This window comes from Centrocercus urophasianus, unplaced genomic scaffold, assembly GCF_019232065.1.
Source record: "Centrocercus urophasianus isolate 14NV4802_14NV808 unplaced genomic scaffold, USGS_Curo_1.0 seq_12, whole genome shotgun sequence".
NCBI classification, from domain to species: domain Eukaryota; kingdom Metazoa; phylum Chordata; class Aves; order Galliformes; family Phasianidae; genus Centrocercus; species Centrocercus urophasianus.
Genome location: NW_024884364.1, coordinates 3,679,280 through 3,696,425, shown reverse-complemented (window position 1 = coordinate 3,696,425; position 17,146 = coordinate 3,679,280). Strand labels below are relative to the sequence as shown.

General features: G+C 40.2%; 1 protein-coding gene and 2 non-coding genes across 3 annotated transcripts in view; all 3 read right to left on the bottom strand.

The window, feature by feature from the left end:
* Positions 1 to 218: 218 nt before the first annotated feature.
* The window catches only part of SPICE1 (spindle and centriole associated protein 1), a 31,199-nt gene continuing 14,271 nt past the window's right edge, over positions 219 to 17,146 (bottom strand). Inside the window, exons 6-13 of the mRNA XM_042809619.1 lie at positions 9,758 to 9,889; positions 9,019 to 9,169; positions 6,069 to 6,293; positions 4,956 to 5,350; positions 3,648 to 3,819; positions 2,393 to 2,495; positions 1,972 to 2,059; positions 219 to 1,156 (exon numbers count right to left, since the gene is read on the bottom strand). Of these exons, the coding sequence (XP_042665553.1) occupies positions 1,103 to 1,156; positions 1,972 to 2,059; positions 2,393 to 2,495; positions 3,648 to 3,819; positions 4,956 to 5,350; positions 6,069 to 6,293; positions 9,019 to 9,169; positions 9,758 to 9,889 (1,320 nt within the window). The 3' untranslated portion in view covers positions 219 to 1,102. The remainder of the gene's footprint in view (positions 1,157 to 1,971; positions 2,060 to 2,392; positions 2,496 to 3,647; positions 3,820 to 4,955; positions 5,351 to 6,068; positions 6,294 to 9,018; positions 9,170 to 9,757; positions 9,890 to 17,146) is intronic.
* TRNAS-AGA lies at positions 13,741 to 13,822 on the bottom strand. The gene has a single exon. It is a non-coding gene; the product is annotated as a tRNA-Ser (tRNA).
* On the bottom strand, positions 16,708 to 16,789 carry TRNAS-AGA. Its single transcript has one exon. It is a non-coding gene; the product is annotated as a tRNA-Ser (tRNA).

The window sequence follows — 17,146 nt, the reverse complement described above, 5'->3', positions numbered from 1 at the left end:
AGAATATGGACTGTGCCCTCTGTAAGCCACAATCCACCAATATCCTTAGAGGCATTACACCAATTTAAAAAAAAAAAAAAAAAAAAAAGTAATACTTTTAAAAAGACTGAAACAACTTTACTCATCAAATCCAGACTTGCTGACTTTTTCATTTTTTATCTAGATTATCAAGGTTTTTGCCTGAGTTTACTACAATGTAAGGATTAAGCATACAAGCATTTTGTGATAATCCTAAATTTTATTGGTTAACATTAATACTAAAATGATGGCTATTTTAAAAAGTCAAATAAAAACAACATACAAACAACATATACGTATGCACACACACACCAGAATACCTTAACACAATTGCACTCTCATCAGTTTTCTGTTGCATCAGAGATGATACTTCAGTATGTTACAAATAGAAAGTCTTAATTCAACTTCCACAAGTCAAGTTATGCTTGTTATAAAAAAATACTTAATTTTTTTAAAAAAAGCAATCCTCAAGTTCAGAAGCAGTCCTTGGTATGTTAACTGCACAGAAAACACCTTTTTGGGGGGCAACTATAAAGCATAGAAGGAGCAAGTAATTTCTGAAGCAAATTCTTATCCAGCAGGAACAGACTGGCTTCCTGATCCCCACGTTGCTTTTGAACATGTATGTGCAGTCCCTCAGCTCAGATTCCCTTTCTTTTTCTCTTTTCTTTTCCAATCCCTTATCTTGTAGAGATACATGCTCCAGAAATTTCAAGTTTCTCAAACGTTTTCTTGAATCATCTTTCTTCAGCATAGGTAATACAACCTGTACATGTAATGCAACCCACAGATACAATAACAGCTCATTGCTACACCAGCCCTGGTTTACAAACTTATGGAAGACTTAGTGAGCGAAAAGGAGTTGTGTTACAGCAGTGTGTCTGTTCTGGAAACTCATCCCCAGGACTTCCTACGGTATTCTGTATGGCACAAATACAGTAAGCACTACTGACCTTTTTAAATTCACAGGAAAGCACTTCAGAGTTAAAGCGTACATCCGGAGAGGGAGACTACAGTGATATAAATGTCATTTGTAAGAAAGTTTCTAAAATAAATAAATAATAGTACTTGAGCGCAGCTTCCTTTACATAATGTGCATTGACAGTGCAAACCAGCCTTCTTCTTTTTGCTTTTCTGCCTGCAAAAGAGGAAACAAGTTGAAATTTATACATCATAAACTTCCCACAGATTTGCTAGTTAGCACTGTTTCCCTGATAGGAAGCAATTTTCTGCCACAGACACCGCAGGGATGGTCACACCACCACCTTTAGAGACCTTGCTTAAGTCACACTTATCACCTTCAGTATTCTGAAGCACCTTTATGTTTACTTCTCTATTAGGATATAAACTTTAGGACTCCTAATTTAAGTTACTTTGGACATCAGGAAAGCCAGTATTAATATCCCCTCATGGTTGCTACTAACAGAGCTGTGAATGTTTTACCAGACTATACTACTATCTGGATTTCCATGTGAAAGCACCTCTCTGTAGTCTACTCTTCTTGGAAATCAGGAATTAGAAATCCATACTCATTATCTTCTTTCAGGTTGGATTTATTTAACTTTCAGACTTGCTAGGTAAGAGTTTCCTTGACTCTTAAATGTAGCTCCATCAGTACATTATAAAGATTACTTGAAATTCTCTGGAGCCATAAGTCTGACAAAGTCTGACAGAGGTTCCCAGTTCTAACACAAATAGATGCCACAGCAGAAAAAAACAGTTACAGGAATACTCACTTGTAAGTAACAGCTCCGTGGTAGCAAACAACTCATGTCACTAGCACTCAGGCCTCCCTTTATCAGTTATCCAGAATCCAGACTGCTATGAATCTATTACCATTAGCATCAGTGCATCCAAAGTAGGACTGAGTTCCTCCCTCCTCTGTATCTGTCTTACATTCTATCTATGTAGCACAGCAATCAAGCCTTCTAGCTGAAGATTCTTCTGTCTTACCTTTGGCCTCTGACTGACAGGATTTAACGTCACACTTTCTGATGTGGTACTTAGGGGTGAAGAAGGTTTGCTAGAGCCTCCTACAGACCTGCAGATGTTAAAAATGAGATTGAAATATTAAAAACATGGAAGTGACTATCAGAATCACGTCTAGGATGCTGATTTAGGACCCCTCATCAATAGCCAACAACCCATGGATAAGTCTTACATGACTCTACAGGTATTTTAAATACAGACAATGAAAGTTGAAGATGCTATCGGATGTTTGTGCCATTTCTAAAGAGTAGAGTTTGATAAGTCCATGAAAGTGGACTAGAAAGTCCACGAAGCCAAAAAATATATATGATTATATTTCATAAGAGTTCTCCGTGTACGTAATCAAGTGAATACAGAGATAAAGCAGTAAAAGGTCAACATCTACCTTCTCATAGTGGTCACACTGCCAGGGGAAACACTGTCTTCTTTGGAGCTGTCCACAGAAGCTGCCACAGGAACAGACACTTCAATTGTCCTCCTTGCATTTTCTAGGCAAAGAAGTAATAGCTTGAGTTTGATGAGACCATTCAAAATTCCATGGAATACACAGAGCAAACATACAACATCAGGCTGAAGGTCCTTTCAAACCCACATCCACTCTCTGAAAAAGACAGTGCATTAGTCAGCAGGTTTAAGAAGTGAGATTTCTCTACTTCTTGTCCTTTACATTCTGCTTTCCATGCTGATTTATGTTACAACAGCCACAGAAGCATTAAAAGTGTTGTGCATGCCATTACATATGGTTACATATGCACCTACATGCACGTGCACACACAGGATCTCCCCTCCTCCTCCTTCTTCTCCACCCTCAAGTCCTTCCCTGGAATACATCCTTTATACATCCTCTAGGTTTAGGAAGCAGGAAAGTCTGGGTCCTACACAGAGCACATGTGAACATGCTGACACAGTTCTGCCTGTAATTACAGTAACTCCACAAAAAAAGATTAAGACGACTTAATCTACTGGAAGGTATTTTTCTTTGTAGTTTCATATGGCAGCTCATCTAGGGCTCTTGAATCAGCAAAAACATCCCCTTCACTAATTCATCTATTCACATGACTAGAAACATCAGTTCTTTCTTTCTTTTAGCACAGGCAGTAACTTAGCAAAGTGAAACAGCACCCAAAAGACCAAAACATGGTTGAGATACAGATAATCACTCTGTCATCACTTTTAGAAGCTTGATGTAAATACTTAGTATTTTCAAAAAAAAAAAGATTGCCCATCAGAAAATACTGATGGAAATGCTGCAAGAAGAATTAAAATATTGAGAATGTGAGACACTGAGAACTGCCCTGCTGGCTGTTGGCAACAAAACACAGTTCTGCCCTTCAGTCACTGCACAGCAGAACTGTTCTGCAGACAAGGGCACAACAAAGAACAAACTGACCATGAATCATAACATTTGCACTGAACTAGTTGCTAGGAAACTAACTTCAGGAGAAGTTCAGCTGGTGTATCTTGCATAACTGTCTGAAATCCATCACCTCTAAAATGAGGGGTGCTTGTAGCATGCAAACACTGATAGAAAGCACGTTGCTGACTGTGTCTGCTGATCCAATCAGTTAAGGAAGAGACCTCCCACAAAAGGGAAAGAACATTTTACTAGGTTTTTGCTCCTCCTGAAGCTGGGTACTTACCAGTACAATTTCGGGATGCGGGCAGAACTGGAGATATTCTCTGAGAGACTGTATCAGCAGCAGCTAATTTCTGCTGATCTATTAGCTGCAGCAGTTTATCACGTGCTTCTGTGCTCTGACGATTCAGCTCTGCTATTCTTTCCTCCAAGCTCTTCGGTACCACAACATGAGCCTACTTAGATAAATGGATAATTACTTCTAATTAAAAACTTAAGATGACTAAACACAACGTTTTAAAACAGGTCTTCCTACAAATAGGAAGAAGAGCTCATCTGTATCATTCCAAATAACAAAACAAAGACAGAAAACCTACAACCCTCCAGCAATTAACTACAGTTAAGAAAATGTTTAACCAGAAAGCCATGCATTCAAGTGCAAATGTGGAAGAAAAGCAGATTTCTAGCAGAACTATCTTGCAACTCATCTTTAAATCAGGTTTTCATCCATGTGACCCCTTCCCCTCCAGTAATTATTTTCACAAAAACATTTTAAAAGTTTGCATCCTCGTACAACTGAATTCCTGAACGTTACACAACGTAACACAATGCAGAAAGTGACCACATTCTCAGCCTACATTTAAAATGAGGAAATTTTATATCTTTAATCTTATATCTTTAACTGAACAGCAATTCAGATGAAAGAAGAACAGACAATAAAAAGTACAGGGATTGGGCATTTTTGTGCTGTTAACTCCACTCACTGGGGTGCCACTGAATAGCTGTTTAGCTGCAGATTAAATATATCCTGTGTGAACTGAAGCCTAGAAATTCTTTCCCAAAAATGTTGGGATTTTCACTGCACAATAGGACAAGACAGACCCAAACAGATATATCTACTAGTTTCATGTATTCACAAGATATTAAGCAAAATAAATTTCAAGAGCTTTTACATCACAGTAGCAGAAAGGACACATGGTGTGGGATCTGTGGGTTGATGCAGTGTTTGCACTGTTAATATTATCTGCTGTCATTTCATTGTTAATATTATCCAAGCTACAAGAGACATGCAGTAATCTCTCTCTGTGCAGCAGAACCTTATTTAAACACTTATAAACCCGCCCCACACTTGGAGATTTTAAGCATTCATATATAACATAGGCCCAACATTAGAAATTACTGTTGACCTCAGGGAACAGTAAAATCAAAGTCTCCAAGTGAATGAATGAACATTTGTTCTGCTACTCTTCTTAAAGAAGAAACAAGGAAGAAACACTTATAACACCAGTAAGCTAAGGGAAAGCAGATGCACACAAAAGGGAATCCAGCCTTCCTTTTTTTTTTTTTTTTTTCTTCTTTTTTTAATTCTCACCTGCCCTTGTGAAGAGTCTGGACAAGAATTTGAATTCTGTATTGGGTCTGGCTGAGGCAGACAGTCACTTATGTCTTCAGAGAAGCTTCTGAATTTGCTCAGCTGAGCTTTAATTAATGAGTTCTGCCGTGTGAGCTCAGCTATCTGTCCCAGGAGATCACTGCTTTGAGAGAACTCTCCAACTGTGTCATTTTTGGTAGCGTCAGCAGGGCAGGACAAAGTGATTTTCTCTTGGGTACTCTGCAAGTCTTTGTCTGCAGGAGGAATTGGTTGCCTTTGAGACATGAGACAGTTTTCTCCAGTCACGCTCCACGTTTTCAGGGGGGAAGGTGAGCTCCTCTCCTTGCATGGCTCTCTCACAGTGTTTTCAGCAGGCTGAGAAACAGCTGTAAATACTACAGACAAGAAGTAAAGGAATAGTTCTGAATTAGCCCTCCATTTTCCACAATCCAATTATCTTACTCAATTAACTACAAATCTGCATTTTCCTTCTGCTAGTTATTTGGGCTGGTAACAAAGCTTTTGGAATAGTACAATATAATAATACAAGGCTTCTATAATAACAACAAACCATTTACCAACCCATTAAGCATGCTGGGCAACAAATATAGTTGGATATTTTTGTGGTCATCATTAGCAAATTCTGAACACACCACACACATGACCACCATGCAACCTATGGACATCCTGCTTTGTCCCTGCTTTGTCTGCAGAACAGGCTGATTTCTAGTACTCCATGGTTCCATAGGTGAATACAGAGAAAGTATTACTCCATCAGCAGATGGAGATCAGAGACAATGTGCTGTAAATCACAGAGAGAGAACTACAGCAAATCAAAAAATCAGTACGAGATAAAAATCTCAGTCTGCACTGCCACTGATAAGCCTATAAATGGAGAACTGTAGGAGACAGAAAGTCTAAAGGAAATCTAGCAGGCACAGAAAGAAAAGAAAAGCCCTGGGTGCAGAAGCAAGATATTCCAGCTATAGGGCCAAGGTGTCTGGGCAGAATAAAATAAGAGAAAATAACTCCAAAGGTAATATGAGCCTCAGACATTGAAATAGTAACACACTACACAGACTTCCAAATCTACTTTAGCCAGAGAGATCTCACTGTTCTGGAAGGGAGACAATTCCGGACTGTCCTTCTGTCGGGGTGGTGACAACAGTACAGCTGGCTGGAAGACCTGAGCTGGCCAGCTTCTACCTGCTGCCGCATCACCTGGGGCACATGGCCTCTGAGGAGTCCTGACAGGGTGTTCTTCCTGTGGGAATTTCAGCATATTCTTCCTTTCGCCTTCATCAGTCCTGGATTCAAAATAGCTCAGATCAGGTTTTTCTAAAGGAAGAGATGAAGCAGGAGCAGAATTTAAAGAATAGCAGAATAGTTAGTGCAAAACCTGTGTAAAGAAAAATCTCAGTGACAATTCTTATGTTTAGGTATCTGGAAAGACACACTAGAGCACATTCCCAACACAATCCCAGCTTTCTTCTGATCTCCCCAGGTACAAAACTTTCACTGGGTTTAAGAGAGTGGGGAGAAAAAAAACCAACAATGCTATTATACAAATTCTGCTCAGAAAGTTATGCTTCCTATTTTCTTCTGTTGGCCCACAGTGCCAGAGATAGATGTTGATGGTATGGCAGCAGAGGCTGAACCTTCTCACCAACACCGTTATGTGTTATTGCCATGTAACAGATAGCAGTAAGAGGGGCAGCCTGACAAAATGGTGCCTGACATAGAAATGCAAACGAAGCAAAGGGGTGTCGTTAATTCCTCCTTGCAGAAACAAAGGCACACACTGACATTCACTGACATTTGCTGAACATTTATGGAGACCAAACAGTGGATCTGAGCACAGTGAGGTGGCGGGTGGTGCATTTCAACAGTGGTCATTGTGCCAGTGCAGATTTTGACAAGCATGGCATACAGGCTCTTGTTCATTGCTGGCAAAAATGCACAGCTAATGGTGGTGACTATGCTGACAAGTAGTATTTTGTAGCTGAGAACTGGCTCTATCAAGCAGCATTATTGAGCTCTTCATATCTGTAGCATTTCCACAGGAATAAGTAGGAGGTGTTACTTTCAAAGCAATCTATGTACATAACCTCCCCACTTCAGGATACTAGATAGAGATCTGTTTGTAGCCCATGCATGAGATGTAAAAACACATGACTTGTGAGGCACAGGTATGTAAGTAAGCTGCATTTGGTAATATGCTCAGGAGAGTAAATATACACTATCCCTGTTCATGGCAGAGTGGAGAAAAATTCAAAGCTTTTTCGAACTCTCTGGTGCTCTTATTATGACTTAATTCAAATCAAAACATCTCTCCAGTAAAGAGATGAGCTATTCCTCAGTACTTAACTAAAACTAGTTTGTGTATCATCTACACTGAACATACCAGGAAGGTATGAAATGCACAAACTCAAAGCTGCAGCTAGCTGTGAGACCACAGTAATTTTAATATACTTGTATGCACTGCTTCCTTAGTGCTACGTTTGAATTATCCCTTCATGATTTTGCTCAGGATATTTGTTCCCAATAGTAAAGTTACTGGAAATTCAGGGAGAACACACGTGATCCCAAAATACAAGAGACAAAAAGCACTCTGTAAAGCAAAGAGCCAAAAGGAGCTGTTTGCCTAAGATACTGTTTATGGTTCATATTACTGAGATGGAATCTAAGATCTTCCACTCGCTACATAATGACCCTGGCAGGCGATAAGAAAGATGTTCCTCCTCTGCTTTACCATACAGAACTGCATTTCCAAAGCATCCTCCTCATAAGCTCCTTTTCATCACAATATTTCTCCTGATTCTTCCTTCAGCCATTCTTCCTCACTCCAGGGAAGTTTGTTGTTAGCTTTTTTTTTTACTGCAGAAACTATGCATAAACTCTCTTTAATATTCTACAACCAGATAGAAGCCTTAAGGGTAGAAGAATGAAGAGTTCAGCACTCAAAAGGAAGAAATACTGTTCCAAATTCAGGAAGCTTCTCCCTCAGGAAGATGCCACTTTCTGAGAAGAGAGATCAGAAAGGAAGAATTTTTGCCAACCTGTTAAATATGAGTTAATGGTGGTTTTTAGAATTTTTTTGTTATCGTTATTAATTATTACAAAGCTGAGGGAAGTCACACAAAGACATGATCTTGTTTGTGGCTTCTCCTTGAGAACACTACAGAAATAGTCAGAAAGAATGTTTTTGACTGTGATGTTTACACCTCATGAACAGCATTTAACTAAGGAATACAAAACGCTCCAAGCAATCACAGATTCACAAGAATGTACTGACCTTGAGAGCAAAAATGATAGATTGAAATAAGTGATCAGAAAAGATGAACGGGGAAAAAACACAGTTGTAAAGGAATATTAGAAGTATAAATTCGGTTAGTTTGGCCATGGATGCCACTAGGTTAACTTTGCCTGTATATATATACATTACATATCTCTCAAGTGGTCATTCACCTCTGATATAATTCACCAACATCAAATAACAGCCTTGTGCTTGATTGCTTCACAAATCAAAGCAACTGCTGTTTCTGGTCAGCAGCGACCTCCAGCGTTTAATGGAAGAACCAATCTCAAACTATCAGTATGCCTCAGCAACAGAAAGGTGGAATCCAGGATCCTGCTTCAGATGGATTTTTTTTAATTTTTTTTTTTTTGTTAAGACCCTCAGAACAAACCTGACCTTATATCTTATTGGGGTAAGGAAAAGGATGCCCCTCATTTGTTGGGAAAGGCTACTCCCCTTCTGCCTCTTTTTTTGTACATGACTTGTCACTAAAATGTCCAGAGTTCTTTATATGGATAACTTTCAAGTCCAGACTGAGACAGATGGAATTCAGCATACAATAATAAATAAATAAATCTAAAAAAATAAATAAATCTGTAGATAAGTGCTTATGCTTGCAGCAGAACCCACAGCATATGACTTTCCAGAAGTGAGATTCAAGTTCACAGGACGCATTTATTCAAACAGACATCTATTAACCACCACGTTTTCCACTGTAAGAATAAAAGTAGCCTCTCATTTCCTTCACACATGCATACACATTACCTTGGGTGCATGACGGACTTTTGTGTGCAATTCCAAAATGGCATGGACTTAAGTCTTCTCTCCTAGATTCTATCAAAGGGAGGCCTTTAAATGCTTGTGTGAGAGAGGTCATCTTTTCATCTGTTTCGATCATGTACTGCTGAAGCTTTTTCTAAGGAAAAAAAAGAGACAGATTTTTATTCTAGCAATATGAATCAGAGAACTATAGATTGCAAGCAGCACTGAGAAGAAATCTGGCCTCTTGTCTCTGCATGAATTTGTGAGATTGCAGTGAGGTATGAATTATCCATGTCTCTACATTTATCCTTTATTTTTTTCTCTTGGATCAAATAAATTCTCAATTTTCCTTTTCCTTATCATCTCATTTCTTCTCCAAAGTTGATTTATTGCTCCAATTCCAGACGTAAACAATAATCTGCCATCACTGCAAACTGAAAAAAATGAGAATGTAGTACTATGTTTATTCTGTTTCACAGCTCTAGTAGCTGCAGATGTGGATCATTAGATTGTATGTAATGAAAAAAAGGTCAGCTGCAGGGAATGAGCATTTTCTCAGGAATTAAAGTTAAACATTATAAAGATAAAATGTTTACAAACATCCCCGTCCCATAGCTGACATTCTCAGACTCCTTATTTAATTTTATCATTTTATTTCCTGAACATACAGACAATGCATCTCAGTCTATATGCTTGCAGCAAAACTCACTGTTCTAGCAAGTTGGAGAAAGGGGCTTAGTACCTGCATAGCAATGTTTTCTTCCCTTACTAGAAGTATTTCAGCAGTCAGAGCGTCAATTAGTTCTCTGTGCTCATTCAACATCTCTTCATGATGCTGCCTCATCATCTCTTTCTCATGCAGTTGCATTTCACTCTAAGCAGGGAGAAAAAGTTAAAAGCCTATGATAGAAATTAATATTTGAAAACAGGAATGACTCACACACATTATTCTGTAACAGCTCTTCCCACTGTTGTTTGACTGACTGCAGTACCTTCACTACAAAATCCGATTTCCAGTGTTTGAGAACCCTCAGTGACCTTACTGTTGTTTGTTACTCCACAACACCAGAGGGAATCCTTTAAATCCTTGCAACTTTTATAGGCTGAAACAACAAAGGCAGAAAAAAGCATCTTCCTCCCCAAAAAGACATCATTTTTTAAGGCACTGAATCTTCTCCATGTAGAAATGAAATAATTCTGGGTACACCAATGCTTGTCACTATCCTTTGCTACCCTGTTCCTTATCTTCGTCTTTCTTAATTCACTAATAAAGACAGATTTGACTAAACAAAAGAGAAAGCACTAGCTCAGTGTTTGCTCTCATAGAGAAAAAGTTCTAAGTTCCCTTTTTTTGTACGGTTTGTTTTTTTAAAAAGAAAAGCGTTGAGGAATCTACTGGAACACAAGGCAAAAAGACCTCACTGTAAAGAATCATTCACCCTCAAAAGACACAGTTGATCTACAATTTTTTAAGGTAGGTACAGCAGCAGACAGGCTTCCTGTACATGACAAAACACCCGAGACTCCCTCCCACCCCTACTGAGTACACAAACCACACGACTGCCATTTTTACCCCAGCTAGCGGAGCAGATGCTTTACAGAGCATCAGATACATCAGAATTAGGAAATGAGCCCATACCACAAATGGTAGCCTGCATCTACTCAAAGAAATTCTTGAATAAAAGACATACATCCCATCTCCAAAAGGATCCTGAAAAGCAGTTTGGGTCCTCTTCTCTGTGCAGGCAGAATTACAAGAGCTGCCTGTCAAGGACTGTAGATTATTTATTATTAGCATCGCTATCAGATGTGGAAAAACACCAAGCATGAGGGCAAACCAGCTCTGCAGCTACAAAGAACGAATGAAGGAGTAGATATTTTTGAGAATAAACCGAAGTAATTGTTACTAGAGACACTCAGATACATCCCACCTAAGCCAATCAGATGGTCTAACCATTTTCTAGTTCTCTTCCAGGTTGAGAGAACAGATTTTTCACACTGATGCAAGTGCAGCAAACTGATGTAGCAAATGTAAACAAACATAACCCTACCTTTTCAGAAACCAGAGAAAGCACAAAATAAGAACTCCAACCCTGGCAGCAGTGATGAAGCCTATATGGATGCCTCCAAGTGAGTGGAAGAGCTACTGCAACTTCTAACAATACAATGATAGTGAATTTTATTTAGTTAATTTAGTTAAATTAGTCTAAGAGGAAAAGATTCCACACAGATATGCATCTTACATTTATGTATGGGGAGACTGTCAGCTAACTACTATGTATATCATCATAACTGCTTATATTCCTATCATCAGACAGAATGTAAGTCTGCTATATCCTGAAAGAACTGTCTTCATTCCAGCCTACTGCCAGGAGTACCCCTAATCACATAAACTTGTTTTAACACTGCAGCAGAATACACAGAAGCACAGACAGAGAACATATGAGTATGCACACATTACATGAATGCACCTTGCTATGTATTCATCCCGTGTCTTGCGAAGGAATAATGTCTTGAAGAATGGCAAAGAAAAAAAAAAAAAGTAAGATTCTAACATTCTATAGAATTGTTATGGTTGGAAAAGACCTTTAAGATCATCTTAGCCCAACCATCAACTCATCACCATATCACCATCATGCCCACATTACTCAGTGCCACATCCACCCTGTTGTGGGAACGGTGGATAAACCATCTCCCTGGGCAGCCTGTTCCAATGCTTCACTCTTCTTTCTGAGAAGACATTTTTTCCTAATATCAAAATGGAAGCTCCCCCAGTGCAACTTAAAGCCATTACTTCTCATCCTATCGTTGTTACCTGAGAAAAGAGACCGACTCCCACCTTGCTAAAACCTCTTTACAGGGAATTGTAGAGAGCAGTAAGATATCCCCTGAGCCTCCTCTTCTTCAGTCCCACTTCCTTCAGCCGCCCCCCATCAGACTTGTGCTCCAGACCCTCCACTAACTTAGCTGCCCTTCTCTGGACACGCTCTCAGGGCCTCAATGTCTTTCTGGTAGTGAGGGGCCCAGAACTGAATGCAGTATACAAGGTGCACTTGAGTACAGGGGAGACAATCACCTCCCTGGTCTGCTGTCTACATTATTTCTAATACCAGCCAGGATGCCCACTGACTTTCTTGGCCAACTGGGCACACTGCTGGCTCACACTCAGCTTGCTGTCAACTAACATACACAGATCCTTTTCCTCCCACACAGCTTTCTGCTCCAAGCCTGTAATGATGCCTGGGCCAGCCTGCTGTTTTAACCAAAACACAGGACCCGGTAACTGATCTTGTTAAAAGGTCATACAATTGGCCTCAGCCCATCAATTCAGACTATCCAGATCCCCCTGCAGAGCCTTTCTACCCTCAGGAAGATCAACACTTGCTCCCAACTTCACATCATCTGCAAACTTCTGTGTGTGTACTCAATCCTCTAGTTCACATCATCAATAAAAATAATAAACAGGGCTGACCCCAATACTGACCTTTGAGGAATACCACTAGTGACCACTCACCAGCTGGATTTAACTCCATTCATCATCACCCTCTGGGCCCAGACATCCAGCCAGTTTTTTACCTAGCAAAGAATACATTTGTCCAGCTCCAGCCATGAGCTGCCAGCACCTCCAGGAGGATGCTGTGGGAGACACACACAGTGTCAAAGGCTTTACTGAAGTCCAGGTAGACTATGTCCACAGCTTCATCCACTAGGCAGGTCATCTAGTCATAAAAGATGAGGCTGGTCAAGTAGGACCTGCCTTTCATGCTGGCTACGACTGATCCCTTGGTTGTTCTGCGCTTGCCACATGATCACAGTCAAGATGATCTTCTCCACAAGCTTTTCGAATACTGATGTCAAGCTGACAGGACTGTAGTTCCCCTGATCCTCCTTCTGACCCTTTCTCTAGATGAGCATCATATTTCCAAGTCTCCCACTATCCGGGACCTCCCCAGTTGACCAGGACTGCTCATAAATGATGGAAACAGCTTAGCAATCACTTCCACCAGCTCCCTCAGTACCCTCAGATGGATCCGATCTGGTCCTATGGATTTGTGACAGTCCAGATCAAGTAGCACGTTGCTAAACTGTTTCCCCTTCTGAATTACGGAAAGCTTATTCAGGTCCCCATCCCTGTCTTCCAGCTCAGAAAGCTGAGTACTCTGAAGACAACTGGCCTGACTATGAAAGACAGCAGAAACCACTGAGAACATAAACCTTTTCCTTGTCTTCAGTGATAATGTTCCCTGCTGCACCAAATAAAGGTGGGAGGCTCTCCTTGGCCCTCCTCTTGCTGTTTATATATTCATAAAAATATTTTTTGTTATCTTCAATGATCATGGCCAGATTAAGTTCTTGCTGGGCCTTTCTAATTTTCCCCATGCATACCACAGCAACATCCTCATCTGAGTAGACTAACCTTTCTTCCAAAGATGGTAAACTCTTTTTTCCCCCAGACTATCAGCAAAACCTCCTTGTTCAGCCAGGACAGCAGATGACATTTAGTCTTATTTAGGAACCCATGTTCAGATCTTTAATGAAGATATTTAAAAGAACTGTTCCAGGTATTGAATCCCTGGACACATCTTTCGTGATCAGCCTCCAACTGGATATAAATCCATTCACCACAATTCCTCGGGCCCAGGCATCCAGGCAGCTTTTTACCAGGAGAACTGCACACCTGTCTAAGCCACAAGCCATGAGTTTCTCCAGGAAAAAGGAGCAGCCCGTAGTCGGCAGGATTCGAACCTGCGCGGGCAGAACCCAATGGATTTCTAGTCCATCGCCTTAACCACTCGGCCACGACTACTGCACGTCATGGGTGTGCACCGTCTGCCTCGAGGAACAACAAAGACAATCAAGCACACTTCGTAGCTTGAGTAACTGCTGCCCATTTCTACTTATGAATTTGGAGTACACTTTTACAAGCTGAAGATGATTTTGCATGCAATCAATCAACTCCTGGAAGGAAGAAATGACAACACATCTATCAGATTAAAAAAGAGGTACTTAGTAAAAATTAGAAACACAGAGTCAGGATACGTCTTTCACAACACAGTAGCCTCGACAAAAACTCAGATTCCTTGGCCTTTAAGATGTATTGGATGATTACTTTATAGATGTCCTATCTTTCTTTCTTAGCTGCTACATTTAAAATTCATAAGCAGTTTTGAAAGAATTATGAAGATTGGCATTAACTTCTATGGAACATTAAGAGAAACTAAATAGTGCTATAAATGCAATTACAGCGTGAATTTGATGCTAGCAACTTGATGTTTTCCTACTAAATTGGGATCTCTCCCTCTATAGTCCAAAAATGTCCTTCCCTGTAACTGCACAAACTCTAAATTTATTACCCTGCTCAAGCATTGCAACTTTAACAAAGAATGAGTGTTAAGAGCTGCATTTAAAACATAAGCTCTTCTCAGCCAAGACCCATCGTCTGGAAATAGTGGTTTCTCACTCCCAAATTGAATATTTACTGTTTGCTTGCAACACAGGTCTTAATCAAAGTAATTTCTTGCATGTAAATTGAATACTGCGTGGCACAGGAGTAAGTTACTGCACATCCCTACAGGAATTAAACATATAAATAGAATTTCGATTTTTTTTTTTTTTTTTTTTTTTTTTTTTTTGTATCATTAAACATCCTGAGAAAGATTTTAAAACATTTTTTTCCAACAGTTATACAGTTTGAAGAGGAACTAGAAGAGGACTTCTTACATGGGCAGGTAGTGATAGGGCAAGGGGGAATAGTTTTAAACTAAAAGAAGAGATTCAGATTAGATGGTCTTGAGGATACTCTTTACTCAGAGAGTGAAGCATTGGAACAGACTGACCAGAGAATCAAAATCACCAAGGTTGGAAAAGACCTCCAAGATGATGCAGTCCAGCTGCCCACATACCACCAATATTTCCCCACTAAGCCATGTCCCTTACAGCACCATCTAAATGCTATTTGAAAACCTCCACGGATGGTGACTCAGCCACCTCCCTGGGCAGCCCATTCCAATGCCTAACTACTCTTTAGAGAAAATCTTTCCTAATGTCCAACCTAAATCTCTTGTCACAACCTGAGGCCATTCCCTCTAGCTCTGTCACTAGTTAAACAGGAGAAGAGGCTGACCACCTCCTTGCCACAACCTCTTTCCAGGTACTTCTACAGAGCTATAATGTCTCTTGAGCCTCCTCTCCTCCAAACAATCCCAGTTCCCTAAGCTGCTCATTGTAAGACTTGTGATCCAGCCCTCACCCATTCTGCAGCCCTTCTCTGGGCATGCTCCATGGCCTTGATGTCTATGAGGGGCCCAAAACTGAGTACAGTACTCAAGGTGAAGTTTCACCACTGCTGAATAAGAAGTTGTGGATGTCCCATTTCTGAAGGTGTTCAAGGCTAGTTTGGATGGAGCCCTGGGCGCCTATCTAATGGCTGACAACCCCACACACGGCACAGGGTTTGAACTGGATGGACTTTGAGGTTCCTTCCAACCCACGACTTGTGATTCAAGTCAGGTTTATCTGCTTTGCTTTAACAATTTCCTATCTGTTGTCAAACATTTCAGCAGGCGCTTTTTTTTTTTCCCTAGCTTCTTTCATATTCACTATCCTCTTCTTTTAGTAGTTGACTTTTAAAAAATAATTTATTAATACAATTTTCATGCAAGATTCATTAATTCAAGGTTTTCCTCCTAATTATTATTATCATTTTGAGAATAAATCAAGCAATGAGTTTTATCATCAACTGTGTTTGGCTTTTCTGCAGCAAAACTGGGAAATCTTTTTCTCCTCAGAAAGGGGAATTTTCCGATAGGCTTCAGTATGTCTGGAAGACTGGTTGCTCACCTGAAATCAGAGACATCTTCAATAGCCAACACCGATTTGTTATCTTGAAACATATTGCCATCTACCTAATGCTGACCTTGGATATTTACTAATACTACTGTGGAGGCAAGATGGTGCACACAAGCACTTTTATTCCTAGCATTACAGGCACTGGGCTTAAAAAATAAATAAATAAAAAGTACAGAGAAGCTATACATCTTCCCAGTGAATTTGCAAACTCTAAACATAATTTAAAGCTGCATGAGAAGAGGAATAGACAGTGAAGATTACATAATCATAGAATCATTTAGTTTGGAAAAGACCTATGACTTAACTCAGTGCTAACTTAGTACTGTCAACTGAATTATTACACTACATCCCCAGTCAGCACATCTTTTAGACATCTCTAAGGATGGGGACTCAACTATTTCACTGAGCAGCCTGTCCAGGTGCTTCACAACCCTTTCAGTGAAGAAACTTTTCCTAGTATCCAACTTAAACCTCCCCCCATGCAACCTGAAAACATTACCTCTTGTCCTCTCACTCGCCGCATGGAACTGAAAACAAACCCCATCTCACTACAACTTCCTTTGAGGTAGATGAGGAGGACAACAAGGTCTCCTTTTCCCAAGGCTAAACAACCCCAGTTCCCTCAGCTGCTCCTCAGAAAGACTTCCTCTTTAGACAACTCACCAGCTTTGCCACTCTTTGTATCAAGTCCTATGGGACACCACCTCTGACCAGCCTCCAACTGGATATAAATCCATTCACCACAATTCCTCGGGCCCAGGCATCCAGGCAGCTTTTTACCAGGAGAACTGCACACCTGTCTAAGCCACAAGCCATGAGTTTCTCCAGGAAAAAGGAGCAGCCCGTAGTCGGCAGGATTCGAACCTGCGCGGGCAGAACCCAATGGATTTCTAGTCCATCGCCTTAACCACTCGGCCACGACTACTGCACGTCATGGGTGTGCACCGTCTGCCTCGAGGAACAAGGATGAAAATTATGTTATAATTATAACATAAATTAGATACTATTAAGTTGATGCTTTCCTACTAAACAGAAAACGCATCACTGGCAGAATAAAAAAATCCTTCCCTGTAACTGCACCAAAAAAAAAAAAAAAAAAAAAAAAAACCTCAACAAATTTCATACTCTGCTTCCGAAGTGCAATTTTAACACAGAACAAGTGTTATGAGCTACATTTAATACAAAAACACTTTTCACTTTTTTCCAGCGACTATTCAACCTGAAAAAGGAATCCAAAGAGGAGAGATCTAGTGAGCCTTACCTCAGATCCTTCAGTAAGCTA